This window comes from Tiliqua scincoides, chromosome 4, assembly GCF_035046505.1.
Source record: "Tiliqua scincoides isolate rTilSci1 chromosome 4, rTilSci1.hap2, whole genome shotgun sequence".
Lineage (NCBI taxonomy): Eukaryota > Metazoa > Chordata > Lepidosauria > Squamata > Scincidae > Tiliqua > Tiliqua scincoides.
Window position 1 is genome coordinate 113,775,314 of NC_089824.1, and position 16,865 is coordinate 113,792,178.

Here is a 16,865-nt window from a genome sequence, read left to right on the forward strand (position 1 = left end):
GGCTGAGCCACTTTGGGCGCCTATCTTTTGCAGGATACAGTGGAGGCCTCCTGGCCTGCCTGTTCCAGCATAAGTTAGGATTGCGCTGTTCGGCATAGAGAAGAGACTATTGTTTCTTATTAGGAATCTTGATTCTAATACATCTTACTGAGTTAGACTTAACTATGGGAGGTGATTTAACTGAGGAAAGTTTAACACACAAAGTTGTCAAGCAAGGTTGCCTTTTAGTGCCTATGAGTGCAGTCTTAACCCCTTATGTCAGTAGTTTCCAGCACTGGCATAGCGGTGCCAATGGGACATGTTCTGCATCCTACAGTTGGGTGTCACTCACGGAGGCCTTCTCAAAGTAAGGGAATGTTTCTTCCCTACCTCGGAGCTGCATTGCGCATATGTCAGTGCTGGAAAGTACTGACATAAGGGGTTAGGATTGCACTCTATGTTGTTTAATCTGTATTTAAACCCACTTTCCAGCATTGACATAAGGGCAGTGCAGCTCTGAGGTAAGGGAACAAATATTCTCTTATTTAGAGGAAGCCTCCATGAGTACCACCCAACTGCAGGATGCAGCACTAATCCCATTGGCGCCGCTGTACCAGTGGTGGAAAGTGGGTTAGAGTTTTGGCCTTAGCTACCAATCTGGAAGGAGTGCAGGGCCATGCCCCTAAACTTGGGGCCCAACATGTCTTGTTGCTTCTCTATGCAGACAACACTATTATATTATCACGGGCATGTGTTGGTCTTAATGGGCTGATTAATAAATGTGTGTGCTACTTAACAACTAATAAACTTCATCTAAACTATGAAAAATCCAAAATTTTGATATTTGCTGAAACTTGGAAGTTATTCAATTGGAAGTTCAATGGTTATACTATTGAACAAGTTAAACATTTTAAATACCTGTATATTTATTTTTCATACAATAATTCGTATGTCCATCATTGAAACATGGTTCTAAGTGCTGCAAAAATAGCGCTATAGGCCATTAACTGCTTTTTAAATAGCAAAGGTAATTCTTACATACCTGCGGCGCTCTCAGTGTTCAAGGCCAAAACTATCTCTCAAATTCTATATGGCGTTCCCATATGGGAAGCACCTGGGATTACTCTGTTGAACAGCTGCAAGCCACATTCCTGAGGAAAATTCTAGGCCTCCAGAGGTGTGTACTGTATGCTATCCTATGTCTTGAGAGAGGTCAGCTCCAAATTGAGACCTGGGCATGGCTGAGAACCTAATTCAAATTTCCCAGCTAATTGTTTACTGTTTACTGAAGGCTATGCTTGCTCTGTTTGGCTGTTGTACCCAATCTAAATCAGATCTGTGCCCAGGTGCCATCCTGGAGGATTGTCCATAAGTCAGAATGGACATAAGTTGGAACAGTGAAATTGCACCAATGTGGATGTTGGTAAATCAGGACATCCGTAACTCACAGTTGGGGTGCCTGGCTTTTACGCTGTCACAAAAGTGCTGTAACGCTCTTTGCAATAGCTCAGAGGCTAGGACTACTGGTGGGAAGGCTGGAGCCTTCCTACTGGCACTGATGCATTCAGGGAAACCCACTGGACAAGGTTAAGTCTGGCGCAGGGGGAGGGGTGGAAGGGGCAGTGTTGGGTGAAGGTGGGTGGATCAGGTCTGGGACATGGGTGGGATAAGTGACACTGGCATGCACCCTGTCCTGTTCCACTTCCTGAACCTGATCTGTTAACCTGATCTTTGCTGGATTTTGGACAGATCAACTTGGATTTGCGCCAGCAATATCACTGGCTCAGGTAAACATTAACCCATTGTAGTTGCTGGAGCACCATAGTGGCGAGGAAAATTTTCCTGCTTGATGATGTCACTTCCGGTCATGACATTATTTCCGGTGGGTCTCAACAGATTCTCACTCTAAAAAGTGGGTCCTGGTGCTAAATGTGTGAGAATCACTGTGATACAGTATCAAGCGAGCTTGTTCAACCATTCTCAGTGGAGTCTCATCTTGCAACAATGCACTTATAGTTGTATTTTCCCAGTTCTACTGTATCCATATATACACTGCCAATCTCATTACAGGCTCTCTGAGAGAAATTTTATCAGGGGGTACATAGTTTCTTTTGGGCCCCTTTGCAAAGGGGCAGGGGTGAAACAGAGCAGGGGAGGGTGGTGATGGGTGAGCACAATGAGAGCAGTGAGGGGCAAAGCAGGGTGGGGGAGGGTGGAGACAGCTGGAAGAGTTTTTGCAGCCTAGGTCTGCCCACTCATGTGGCATCTGCCCACCCATGTGACATCTGCATCTGCAACATTCCTAAATCTCTCTAAAATCTTTTAAATATAGAAAATTATTACAGAAAATTATCATCATCATATTTAGGCTCACTCTAGAATGGAAGTGTCCTGTGCATATCAAAACTTGCTTCTGCAGCAGCTGTAGCCCTGCAGCTTTGTCCCTGAGCTCCTATACACTCCTTCAGGGTAAGCAGATCCACAAGCCAAAGGGCTACAGTTTCCTCCCAGATTTGACATTGTGTTAAGGAGTGTCATGTATGCATTCCTCAGCCCAGCAGTTATGGCTTGCTAGTAGCTGCTGCCTCACACTTGTAGTATCCCCAGCATCCCATACAGGCAACAAGTCCTATGCAGGCAACAAGAGGAAAATGTAAGATCCCAGGAAATTACTGGTCCCCCTCCTTTGGCTCCTGACCCCCTTTTTTACCCTGGGCCTGGGTACAAATTACTGCCTTTACCTCCCTCTCCTAAGCCCTGCTCATTTGTTCATTTAACATGTGAATAAACATTTTTTTCAAGCAATCCAGACACTGAATGTTTTTGTGCTCATAGGATGGTTGTGATCTTCAGTAAGTTGACCTGGGCAAAAACTAACTTCTATGAAGGTCTACACTTGTTCAAAGCAAACAAGTGTATGAGGTCAGCAGAATATGAGGTCAAATATATATAGCACCTCATTGTCCAAGGAACTACCTGAAGACCTCTTAAAGCTTGGCAAACTATAGCCATTATTACCTGTCTGACCTTCTCAGATGTGTTTGGCAAGTGAAACTGTCAACATCCCTTTAGTTGTTGGCAACCTTCAGTCTCGAAAGACTATGGTATCGAGCTCTGAATGGTGGTTCTGGAACAGCATCTAGTGTGGCCGAAAAGGCCAATTCGGGAGTGACAATCCCTTCCACACTGGGAGCAAATGTAGTCTGTCCCTGGTCTGTCTCCCTGGCTATGGGAAGGCTATGGGCCTTCCTTCTTTGCCTTTTTGTCTCAGTCTGTTGGCCAAGTGTCTCTTCAAACTGGGAGAGGCCATGCTGCACAGCCTGCCTCCAAGCGGGATGCTCGGAAGCCAAGGTTTCCCATCTTTTGAGGTCCATTCCTAAGGCCTTCAGATCCATCTTGCAGATATCCTTGTATCGCAGCTGTGGTCTACCTGTAGGGCACTTTCCCTGCACGAGTTCTCCATAGAGGAGATCCTTTGGGATCCAGCCATCATCCATTCTCACGACATGACCAAGTCAATGCAGGCGTCTGTTTCAGCAGTGTATACATGCTAGGGATTCCAGCTCGTTACAGGAATGTGTTGTTTGGAACTTTGTCCTGCCAGGTGATGCAGAGGATACGTTGGAGGCAGTGCATGTGGAAAGCATTCAATTTCCTCTCCTGTTGTGAGCGAAGAGTCCATGACTCGCTGCAGTACAGAAGTGTACTCAAGATGCAAGCTCTGTAGACCTGGATCTTGGTATGTTCCGTCAGCTTCTTGTTGGACCATACTCTTTGTGAGTCTGGAAAACATGGTAGCTGCTTTACCGATGCGTTTGATTAGCTCGCTATTGTGAGAGTGTCGGAGATTGTTGAGCCAAGGTACACATCCTGAACCATGACCACATGAACCATGTGTTTTCTTCAGGCTGATTGTCAGTCCAAAGTCTTGGCAGGCCTTGCTAAAACAATTCATGAGCTGCTGGAGATCTTTGGCAGAGTGGGCGGTGACAGCTGCATTGTCGGCAAAGAGGAAGTCACGCAGACATTTCAACTGGTTTTTGGACTTTGCTCTCAGTCTGGAGAGGTTGAAGAGCTTTCCGTCTGATCTGGTCCGGAGATAGATGCCTTCTGTTGCAGTTCCAAAGGCATGCTTCAGCAGGACAGCGAAGAAAATCCCAAACAAGGTTGGCGCAAGAACACAACCCTACTTCCCTCCACTTCAGACGTCAAATGGGTCTGATGTGGAGCCATCAGTGCCCTTCATGTCCTCGTGGAAAGACCTGATGATGCTGAGGAGCTTGGGTGGACATCCGATCTTAGGGAGAATCTTGAAGAGGCTGTCCCTGCTATTAATCCCATTAATTCACCCCACATATCTACTTAGTCTGAAGGATTCATATTGATTCCTTAACATTGGTGTCTGCCAGTTGGTTAGTTAGTAGGGTGTGGGGTCTTCCTGAAGTAGGTGACTTCTAGAAATCTTGTTTTATCTAACTGATATGGTCACTTCAAAAAGCTATGAATTCCACTAAGTCTGTAGTCCTAGAACACCTGAGTGTAAAATAGTGGGACTTCTGAATAAACATGCATAGGATTTTGGTGTTGGATAAATAATTTATAAAATCATTGATTTCTATTTTCTGCTCTAATCACACATCACTATATTTTCACTAGTTATTTTATTTGAAGGTTATTTGTAAATATGTATGTTACAGTGTGTATGATGGTCCATTTTTCTGTCTTCCAAAAAGCTACAACTAATATTAACATTTGGCAGTGATAGAACTGGTAAATAGCTTACAGATGGCTTAACAAAAGCATTCTGAATTTCGGAAGCAGCAGGGGTATTGTATAGTAGATGCAATCTGACCAGAGGATTATAGCATTTCCACAGCTAATGATGTAACTACTTTCACATCTGTAGGTGCTCTGCTTAAATCAATAACTAGAAACCCATTTTTGGGAGATAGGTGAGGGGATGTTGTAAAATGCCATTGGCACATATGTTCATCTTTAACTCCCATTTCTAAAAAAATCCCTTATTGTCCAAAATTAAGTATAGCAATACCTCCCATAACACTGATTCATTATAACTCCCTTTGTCCTGTTTGGCTCCCTATTGAATTAACTGTGTATTCTAGAGCAGTGTTGTGAGTGTGAGCAGTGGTGAGTTGATTCTTTTGATGGGTCATGTTTTTGAAACATTTTAAAAAAACACAACACATTGCAAGCACCCTTACCTGGTTTGTAGATGCAAATTGTTGGCTGGGATGCTAACCTGTGGTATGAAGTAATCTTCATACCCCCAACTTAAAATGTCACACTTTCCAATTTTCTCAAGTAATTGACCATAGATCTCTGATGTCATAGATCATCTGTGAACCCAGTTCCAGTCTTTTGTCTGACCTGGAAGTCTTGCACATCTTGCTCTCTGGTTCAGCCTTCTGGGTACCCTGGAATGACTGTAAAGGTTTGGAGGAACAATTCTTGAACTCCATTTTTAGGAAGATCCTAGCAAATGTCTACGCACACATACTATATCTCTAGCAGTCTTGGGAGCACAGAACACTGATTATTATTGATGTATTAATTATTAATAAATAAAAATTATTTCCCTCTCTCCCTCTTTGGATGTAGTGGATGTGATAGCTTGCCATTTTACAGCCCAATCTTATCCACACTTTCCTGGGAGTAAGCCCCCTTGACTCTAATGGGACCTACGTCTGAGTAGACATGACATGCATAGGATTGGGCTGTAAGAAACTATAACACAAAATGATGCAAACTGCCTTATAATTATTATTTATATAGCATGCAAAAGTTTGGGAAGCACTGTTCTTGAGTTCTGTTCTGCACAGTGCTCAAATCTCCAGAACAGATTCCCCACATCATAAATGGTGTTTATAGAAATAATTCATATTTTTTTATTTTGGGAAAAATATTAAAAATGGAATATTTTCAAAACTGAACTTGTTATAAAAGAAAATAACTTGGACCATTCTTGCGATCTTTAACTCAGAATACAGAACACCATGTCACGTAGAATATCCTTGAAGAACCTTAACTAATAAATATGATTTTCATGTATAGTCATACATAGCGGAGTGAAGTTCTGCACATGCACAGGGTGAACCTTGGAAGCTTCCAGTTTTCTGTCAAGCGTTCTGCCCCTGCACTTGAGTAGGGAATAGTACTGTGTCTCAAGCACAGATAGAATATCCAATTCGTGCGTGCGTGCGTGCGTGCGTGCGTGTGTGGCTGCCACTAAAACAGTTTTGTGGGGAAAACTGCTACCTTGTCTCTTGTCTGTATTGTCAAAAAGAACAAATGTATCTCAATTCTTAGTCTTAATTCATATTTCAGTGACAGTGCTTAAGAGAGAACAAGAGAGAAAGAGAACATGTATGCATTTCCTCAGTGCATACTCAGAGAAAGCCCCATAGTGTGTGTGCTCTTGTAGGAACTCCTCTGCGTGTCTGGCTGTTTGGGTCTCTCTTCCTATCTTATAAGGCAGGGTTCTCAGAGGTATCTCAGAGATTGAGCATTATTCCTACTCTTCAGGCACATGGTATGCATGGGCTTCCTCCATTTGAGAATGGGGCAGAACATCCATAGGTTGACTGGGGTTGAGGGTGTGCCCTAGTCTCACCTTCTTCAACTCTATGTGACCATAATCTAATATGGTATAACATGAGGAGTAAATGTTTTCCTGCAGTTTTGTGAGTGCTCCAGTGTGTGGTAGCATTGCTATACTATACTCGAACATCAAAAGGTTTTCCAGAATAAAGTGTGTTGTGATTTCTCTGTAAATATGCACAAATGCTTGCATCCTTTCTTCACTCTGTAAAAAGCATATAGTTATTTCATTCACACTATTGAGTGAATGTTCACATTTTTGATAAACGAGTATTTTTGAGATATGGAAGTGTAGGCTGCTAATTTCAATATCTCCATATTTTTATGTAATTTCCTTTCCTTCCTTACTGTCTATATGTGTTATTATAGATTCTTTTTGTTTTTAGGTAAGTTTTTGGGTTGTTAGAGAGATTCTTCATGCACAGACATTAAAAATAAGAGCTGAAGTTCTAAGCCACTATATTAAAACTGCTAAGGTAAGAAAGTATTTTCATTAGGTTCATCACAGTAAAAGTTTCTTATGAAAAATATACTGAATAAATATTTTTCCTATTTACCCAATAGGAAGTGTTTGTCCTTGTTGGTAAACCAGCTGTAGCTTGAAGTAATGCAGCAAATACTCAGCAATTCCTGATCATATTGTGGAAGAACAAAAGTATAATGTTAAGGGCCTAATCTTCCACTTCCTTAGCACTGGCGCTGAGTTCCATCACCTGCACTAGGTGTTGTAAACATGCTGTAAAGCACGTTTATGGTACCCTGGGTGGAGGGAGCACTGGCTGGTCTGGTGCTGGGCCCAGCATGGGTGGAGGGCGCTGTGCAGCCGCTGGAGCAAGATAAGAGCGCTGGGCAGCAGCGTGGGCTTTGGGGCAGGAGGAGGCATTCCCAGGTGGGGGAGGGTGGTGCAGGGATGAAGTGGTCCAGGAGGGGGATAGGACCAGCATAGGCCTCCTCCGCCAGATCTGTCCTCTGTGTTGGGCTGAAAAGTCAGACGCAGAGGTTCTCAAGTCTGTGCCAGTAAAATAGCTAGTGCAGACTTGAGAAGCCCATTAGCAGCTTGCACCTCTACCCAGGGGAAGGAGATGAACATACCCTTTCCCTGAGGAGACGTCCTGAGGTTTCCCAGCACGCACAGGATACAGCAGTTGCCATTTTAGTGCAGCTGTTCCTCTAGGCACCACGGCTGTTAGGATTGGATTGTAAATTTACTTTGAAATGGGGTGGTGGCAATCCTTACCATGGGGCATAATCTAGAAAAAGCTGGGATCTTAAATGGAATAGTGCATTTATTGATGCTAGTAATACCTGAATTTGAATCTTAAATCCCATTGGAATATGTGCACAACTTTTTCTGGAGTTTGTCCTTGTGAAACGTGCTTTGCAAACTTAAATAGTTGGAAGCTTTTAAGTTACTCTTGGCTTCAAATGCTTAGGGTGTTCTTTGCATATGGTTTTGTATTTTTGTTGTCAGTTACTACAAACAGAGCTGTAACTTTAGCTGTTCCCAGATCCCACGCAGATACCAATTTCCATGGATGATGAAAGCCCTCAGAGAACCTTCCAGATGCTACCGGAAGTGTCTTCTGGTCATGCCCAGGAGGTGTTCTGAGGCCTGGGGACGTGTTCTGAGGCCTTCACTGTAAACCGGAAGTACCTTTCCAAGGCCTTCTGAGGCCTGGGGAGGCCCCTCATGGCTCCTGGGAATGAGTGGAAGACCCTTTTAGTTGTGTCCAGGAGGTCCTTGAGGCCTTTTCGATGTTATGGGATTAGAACCTGCATTGAGTTAAATCCACAGCTGCTGTACCCATGGAAGAGAAGGGCCAACTGTACAGTGGTTACATCATAGACATGGAGAATTAATATCTAAACTATATCTTTACAAACTATACAGGGTGGAGACCTAACATTTCCTGTGATCATCATGGTTTAGAAATCAGGAGCTTCTTTTTGGTTCTCATATTCCCTCCCCTTCCCACTCACTTCCTTGCTCAAATTTTTACATCCCTTTTCAGCTCTAATCAGTGCTAAATTTGGTGCAGACATAATGCTAAACATGGGTTAAAAGGGCAAGGGGGTTGCAGTGGTAGTGTGACCTGGACCTCAACCCAGTGCTGATTCAGGGCTCCTGCCTTTACCCAATAAACGAAAAGAATAGCATCCACTTACCATGCTTCTCTTCCAGAAGTGCAGGGCTTCCATGTTTATTTTAAAGGGGCCATGTTAATAAAGGAGCTCCTACATTTGTGCGGTGCCTCTAACTCAAACCAAGAGTCCTGCACTTTCATGTTTGAAGAAACTGCACAAGGTCACAGTAAGGAGGCAGAGATCCATGTTCTGCTTGCTTTTTGTAGGTGGAAAGTGCAGGTTGCATCCACAGTGGGCTGGAGGGAGATAGTGGCAAACTGGCAGTGAAGAGCATTTGTAATCCCCTGTCCTTTTGCACTCTGCAGTCTGCCACTGATGCAACTGGCATCACCTCGCCAAATGAATGGGCAGTTTCGGGAGGTGGAGTGTGTGTGTGTATGCCTGAGCAGTGTACTTGATCTTTTAACAGTGTGCAGGCAGCTTGAGTCAAAGGTCACAGAAAAAGTGATAGGCGGTATAGAACAATGTGTTCCTGAAACTTTGTCCTTGCTTAAAAATTACTTGTCATCATTTGGAAAGCTTTAATTTGTTTACATTGGCAGTTGCTACCTGAAAGTATCAGATTTGTTCAGGATGTCTTCTTGGCTTCTGTAAAATAAGTTGTGGTAAACTCAACATGACTTGATTCTGAATTACTGGTTCTGTTTTCCATCTTAGAAACTGTACGAGCTGAATAATCTGCATGCACTTATGGCTGTGGTCTCTGGATTACAAAGTGCCCCCATCTTCAGGTTGACTAAAACATGGGCGGTAAGTGAATTACACAAAGCAATCAAGGATTGCTTTCTCTTTATCTTCACATTAATCTTGAAAGGTGTTTTTTATAGACTTCTGTTACTTGCTACTTGTACTGGATCTCTACAGTGGTTGTTGGAAGAATTTATGACAGCTTTACCCTTTCTACGCAAAACTTATACTAAATTTTACAAAACTTATACAAAAGTACTTATACAAAACTTATACAAAACTTATACTAAGTAATACTAAGTATCTTGAATAAAACTCATCCTTCTGCTGCGCTTTCCATGTCTCCTCTAACTGATTTGTGTGCTGAGAAGCCAACCCTTAGTGGGCCATGTCATAGCCCTCACCTTGTGATATGGATCACCTTGTGATCATGGGATGATCCTGAGGGGGCAGGGTGCCTTGACAGACCTTTGGATAGTAAAATCATGAAACTAATAATGAAGGAACAGGACAGCTGTGGCAGGGCAGGAATAACTGTGGAATATATTGAAGAGACCTCTACATCAGAACCGTTATTTTGGAAGAGATGTGAGGAGCTATGTCAAAAAGAGTTAACAGAAGATGAAGTTGTAGATCTGACAGTCACTGAAACCTGATATCATTCACAAGACTTCTTAAAAGATATCAGCTGTGAATTCTCTAATAAAGCTGTGATCTCTAATAAAAATATGTAGCATCATTAGAATTTGCATCCTTGCCTGAGTTGAAAAGTAGCCAATTTAACAACAGCTTTTTTATAAAAGGATTCCTGGCGCATATGGGAAACTAATAAATTCATTAGCCTAGTTTCTGTATAAGGTAAATTGTGGATACACGAAACCCTACATGGATGATACTATAAACATAAATAAATGATATTGGCATAAAATAATAAACTTTGAGGACTGATCAGCATGGCTTCAATAAAGCAAAGTCTTACCAGTTTTCATACACAAAATATACCCATGAGTTCCAAGTACAGGGGACAAAACAGTGGAAAGTCACTTCCTTCATGCTGTGCTTCTGGGCCTCCCAAACGTATCTGTTGGAAATAGGCTACTGGACTAGATTTGGTTTGAATCAGCAAAAGAAATTATAAGCGCCTTTCACAGTTGCCTTTTTCTTTGACATGAATGATAACATCAATCAGTGTGGAATTTGTATTTCTCATATCATTCAGATGTCTTTTTCTATTTTTGTTACTGTACATTTTCGGTTTTGTGAGTACAACAGTTTTGTATAGTTTTGTACAATTCTGTACAATTTAGACATGAATAATGATGTATTGAATACACTGTGGTATTTGTGTTGTCAATACTCACATAAGTAAAACCCTATTCTTTCTGGAAAACACCTTCTCCCTCCTACCTTTCTTGGGCAAAACTGAACTCTACTTGGTGACTTTCATCTAATGGCACAGGCATGAAAAGTCTTCAGTGAAACTGTTGTATGAGACTTCAGGGAAGTTTCACTACAAGGGAACAGAGTGTTTTCTGAATTTAAATGATCTCAGATAATGCTTTGTTCCATATGCTGACTAGCTAATTTTTCATGCATTAATAAATTATAACCTTTCAGTCTGTTTGCTGTAGTAAACAGTTGTGATATTACATGACAAAAGCATAGCAAAACAGTTAAATCCTTAAGAGTTGCTCATATTTCATGATACCAATCTTCTGGTTTTCTCTTTTTTGCCTCAGTTACTAAGCCGAAAGGACAAAGCTACTTTTGACAAGTTGGAATATGTGATGTGTAAAGAAGATAATTATAAAAGACTAAGAGATTACATTAACAGCTTGAAGATGACTCCTTGTATTCCTTATTTAGGCAAGTATTTAAAATTTTCATTAACAACTGCTGAGTAATTGTGGATGAAAACTATTTTATAAAAGTATTTGTAAAAATTGAAAGTTTTGAAAAACACATTCTCAAACAGGTAGCACGTTGACAAGTAGTTTACCAAGTTTTTCAAAATATTCTGTAAGATGAACCCTCTGTGTATAGTCCAGTCTGGCAATTCCTAGGAAGAAATGTGCTGCTTCATATTTACAGACCTAAATATGAATGTGAAAACAATTAAATATAGTGACTTATTCCAGTAATAAATTATACTGTTGTGAAGGACTTGGCAAATGGTAGGTAATACTCTGTAGGACAGAGAAAAATAAAACAATTTAGAACATACAAAAATCCCTTCATGAGTAAATTCTTCATTCTTTCTATTTTGCTTATAAAACAGCAAGGCAGTCCAGTTAATTTTTTAAGATATTGCCCTGGGGAATGAAAGTCATAGGGCATCCAAATCCACAATATGGTATTTTTATGAAAGATTGCGTGCTTTTTCTGCTTCTTCTGCAGGCAAATAATGTTTTTTATTTAAAAGAGCCACAAACAAAACTTTTAGATCTTATTACACAGTAGATGGATGCATGTTAATGTTTCTAATAACCTGGCAGTTTTCCGCCAGTTATGTTCATGTTGCCTAATGGAAGTCCATGTCATCCATTCTGGGGAGCCAGGGGCTACAAGGGTTATAGGACCCACACATTTTGTTTTGGCCAGTCAGCTAGTCTAATTGTGGAATTGTCACTGACCCCCCCCCCCCTTGGGTGGTTTTGCTTCCTTGTTGTGGAGTTTTTCATGAGTTGCCAGAAGCAGTGAGTGCCTCCTGTGAAACCTCTAACATTAAACAAAAATAAAAAGAAATCTCCTTCCTTCACTGCCAAGGTCTGTGTGAAGAAGTGTGTTTGTTGTGTTGAGCTTATGTGCTGGAACTATGGGACCAGTAGGGAAACTGCTGATAACTCATTGCTTATGGAAAGGGGTGTGCAGCAGTAATAGCGAGATGTTAAAAACCCTTATGTGACTCTTTTTCATACTGAACTGTTGGTTCATTTGAAGAGGTTGGATCCATGGTTGAAGAGGAATTAAATAATCAAATTGGATTTTAAAATTGAATAGAATACAGTTAAGGTGTGTAGCTGCTTCAGTAAACAGTTTCTCCTACCCAAGTAAAAGAAATCAGCTACCACAAGCTAAGACTTGTAAAGGTAATTTTTAAAATTTCTGTTAATCACTTACATTGGTTTCTGACAATTATTTTGTTCAGAACCCTTTTTAATACAGTAATAGAGTCTAAAAGAAGAAATTTGAGTAAAGAATTGAGCTTCTCAGTGTCTAACCAGGTAAAAATTACTAAGGATGCTTCACACTGCATCATTAAACAAAGCTTGTATAGTATGATAGCTTAGCTTTAAAAACAACAAAACCCAACTAGTTAAACCCAAATAAATACTGTATAGCACTTTCAAAACAGTTATTCATCTTACTTATTCAGATCTTCTGCTCTTCCTCCGAATGCTGGAAATAAGGTTTTAACAAAGAAAAATTTCCAAGCTGCAATACACAACTTACTGCAGATACTTGCCTATAAGTCAGTCCCATAGATAAATTGAGGGCAGGTTTTGAGCCAACAATCATGGAATTTTTTATGACCTTAGGATAAGTCAGGGGTTAAACTTAGAGGGGTGTCTGACTATAGTGCTGTCTGATTTTACCTAAGGCCCAATCCTGAAAAATAACCTACCACTAATTGTTACCTAAGAACTGTAGTCTCTAATTTTTTAAAAAACTTAGTAAAACTTCATAAGATACATTTTTATTATTTTTAAATTCTGGTCTTCACCATCTTTTTGTAAACACTGTCAGAGAAAGTGCACTGTAAACTACATACCAGTAAAACAGTGGTTCCCAACCTGGTATTCATGTACTCCCAGGGACACTCAACAGGACTTTTAGGGGTACTTGAAAAAGAATGGAATAATGGTAGAAAAAGGCAGGTCATGCTCCAGAATGCCTTGCAAGGACCAGCAAGGCAGGAAGGGAGGTAGCTGGTTGGCTGTGAAAGCCCCACCAATAGCTAGTTTTTGGTCATCAATTCATGTATGCACCAGTGATTGAAAACTAGCACAGTAAAAAAACTGAAACATAATATGGAAAGTGATCAGTCACCCAGAATTTCTCAGCACACTTCTGATGCAAAACAGTGCAAAGGCAGAGTCTTCTGTTCTTCAAACAGGTAAAAAGAGAAAACACTGTGATAAATACATGAAGTCTGGGCTTTCATATAGAGGAGATGAGGCTTATATTATTAATTACAAACATTTTGCAGGGTACAATTTATGGAAATGGGCTGCCAAGTAATATGCAAGTGAAAAGGGTTGTGAACCACTGCAGGAGATCCATGAATCAAATCCACTTTTAAGATGTCTGGTGTGTTAAGCCAGAAGCTCTACATATAACATACAACCCATAACACATAACTGAGAGTATGCAATTCAATTTACAGCAGAGAGATGCAGCTGCAAAAGCTGCAACCCTTTTTACTCAGAAGTAGACCCACTGCTTTCCATGGTTGTTGTTCTTAAATAATGGTGCACTATTTAATTGTAGCCTGGGACTTTGTTTCAAATGGAAATGAGGATCCTATCCTGGTGTTGAAAAAAACAGACCTGCTTTGCAAGCATTTGCAAAAGGGAAAGAAGGAAGGAGAATAAAAGGTGAACTTTGGCTGGAATTTCCCAGGAAAGTTACTATAGAAACAAATGAGCCTGCCTGAGCAAGAAAGGAAACTTTCGGAGTTGAAAGGCTCTGCCCTCTGATTGACCCAGAGATAAGGCAAAGTGAGAATTGGAGCTTGATTACTTGGCAAAAATTTTACTTACTATAGGCGAGTATCTATGGTAGATACATTTTGGCTTTTACATTTTGGCTGTAACTGTTCAACCTCCAAGACTTCAGGTTGATAGGCAGTAATCCACAGATTTCTCTCAAATCCAGTGCCTTGTTGTCTGCTGCACTGCTGTGGAGCTAAAAGGCTGCCATGGCAAATGTTTCATGAATGTAGATGATCAGGATCTATTTCCCAATCGTAAGCTGACAACCCTAGGTTACAAAATTCAGTATGATTTAATTATTTTTATGGCAGATAAAGGGCAATTTCCTGTGGCCCTAGCATTTGGATAAAAAAGAAATAAATTACAGCCGTCTATCTGTCTAAGGCAGGGGTGTCCAAACTTTTTGGCAAGGGGGCCACATCATCTCTCTGACACTGTTGGGGAGCCAGGAAAAAAATAATTAATTTACATTTAAAATTTGAATAAATTTACATAAATGAATATATTAGAGATGGAACTTACAGGAATGAATGAAGGTCTTGCGATAGCTCAAGGCCTATAAAAGATGTTGTGCAAAGCAAGGCTAGCCTTTCCTTTGCTGCCACTGCTGTTTCACAGATATGAAACAGCAAGCAGCAAAGGGAGCCCGAAGCTCACACAAGTGGTCAAACAGTCGGCCCTCGCACTGAGACTAGTAGTGTCAGGCCAGCATGGGCTCCAGCAAGTCTCCGGAGGGTCAGAGGTTCATTGGAGAATGAAGGCTCCCTACGGACCAGATTGGGGGTTCCCAAGGGCTGCAAATGGCCCCCAGGCTGGGGTTTGGGCACCCCTGGTCTAAGGGTTTAAATGCCAATTAATTGACAGCATTACTATTGACAGCTAACCTGAAAAGGTTTTCAGCTAACCTGAAAAGGGCTTTTAAGCTGTGTAAATGTCAGGCTTCTAGGTAGCACAACAGGTAAAACAGGCAATTTTATGTGAACTTCTTTGTTCTCATCTCTCTTCACCAGTTGTGGAAATCTAAGGGCCCAATCCTGAGCTTTGCGCACCAGCTCAGTGTCGGTGCACACTGTCGCAAATGTACCATAAGGCGCATTTGCGGGCCCTAGCACTGGCAGGTGCTCAGCTAGAGCCCAGCGAGCACCAGAGCTCTGCCACTTGGCATTCACGCAGACTACCAAGTAGGGAGAGACAGAGAGGGGGCGTTTTGGGTAGGGGGAGGCAGAGGGAAGGTGAGGAGAGGGTGGGGAGTGTCAGCTTGAGTTCTGAGTGATCCAGAACCAAAGCTTACATGTTGGTTCAGGGAGCAGGTGCAGAGCAATGATTCAGCAGAATCAGCAAGCACCTGGGACAGGCACACCCTGGGTGTGACCAAGCCAAATACTGATTGGCTGAGCTGACTATATGAGGTTAGTCAGAAGGAGCCTCAAGTGCAGCAGTAGGGGAGTTGATGGAGTAACTGTGAGACTGCTGCCAGTGACTGAAGAGGCTGGATACCGTATGTATGTGATATCACTGACTTATGGACTGAACCTTTGACTGTGTATTATTGGAACTGATTTGGATTTGTTATACTGGAACCGACTGCTCTCCGTGCTGACTCTTGGACTGTTAAATGACTACTCTATATGTGATATCCCCTTGACCAATACAACTGCTGAAAGTACTCTGCTGTAGTTGAAGTGTTGTTCTTGCAACCTGCTCACATTGGGACAAGACTGGGAACCTACACCAATCCTCTTATAATTTTTGACAAGCCAAACCTTAAACCTTATCAGGGAGGAGGTGTGCCAGGGGAGGGAACGGGGCAGGAGGGAGGCAGGACTGAGGCTGGCCACTTGACACAGAAGCTCTTGATTCTACACCTACCGTAGAATCACCATAGAATTGAGTAGCCCCGTTTTGGTGCTATTCGCTTTTACCCAGGGGAAGAGGACAAAAGTCTCTTTCTCTCAGGGAGCTGCCGGTGGCTGCCTGGAGCATGCAGGATGTGGAAGCAGCCATTTTCTGCGCTGCTGCAGCCCTGCATGCCGGGCAACTCAGGATTGGGCTGTAAGTAATCTGCTACCTTGGGTAGTAGCTTGATGTATGAGTTATTTGTTAGGCTGCCTTCAAAATGAGCACAATTCATTTTCAGGGAAAATCTCCTTGTACAGATGTGTTCCCCCCATATCTGTGGGGAAAACATTCCAGGGCCCCCTGCAGATACCAAAACCATGGATAAAAGGGAACCCTATACTTAACTGTGGCACCAAACACTCCTGTCTCTTTCTTTGCAGCCTGTTATAGAACACTAGACAAGGAACACAAGAAGCAGTCGTCTGGAAGGCTGAAGGAGGGAGATGAAGAGAATGCTAACAGGAAGCAGGAAGCTTCCTGCTTCCTGTTAGTGTTCTGGCTGTCTTCCAGCATTCCAGATGGCTGCTTCTCATGTTCCTCTTCTAGCGTTCCTAAACAAGTTGCAGAGAAAGAGCCAGGAATGTTTGGCATCACAGTAAAGGAAAATAGATAAGTTATGGGCGGGGGGGGGGGAGAGATCTGTAGTTTCAATATCCATTGTCATCTTCCTTTTGTTTCTTTAAAAAAGTAAGTTATACCACTTATAGAGCTTTCTTTATGCACAGTGGGATGTATCCTAAGATGGTTTTCCTTCTGCAGGTCACATTTGCACAAGGGATGAGGGACTACTTTTTATTTAGTTCCCTTTCCCCCTCCCCTTCT

General features: G+C 41.9%; 1 protein-coding gene across 4 annotated transcripts in view; it reads left to right on the top strand.

Annotated features, from left to right (window-relative positions):
• The window catches only part of RALGPS2 (Ral GEF with PH domain and SH3 binding motif 2), a 193,099-nt gene that overhangs the window by 89,051 nt on the left and 87,183 nt on the right, over window positions 1-16,865 (top strand). For 3 of the 4 annotated variants that reach the window (XM_066623548.1, XM_066623549.1, XM_066623550.1), the window contains 3 exons: window positions 6,984-7,073; window positions 9,400-9,492; window positions 11,169-11,295. In XM_066623548.1, coding sequence (XP_066479645.1) covers window positions 6,984-7,073; window positions 9,400-9,492; window positions 11,169-11,295 — 310 coding nt within the window. The remainder of the gene's footprint in view (window positions 1-6,983; window positions 7,074-9,399; window positions 9,493-11,168; window positions 11,296-16,865) is intronic. The other variant, XM_066623551.1, reaches the window with a different exon arrangement.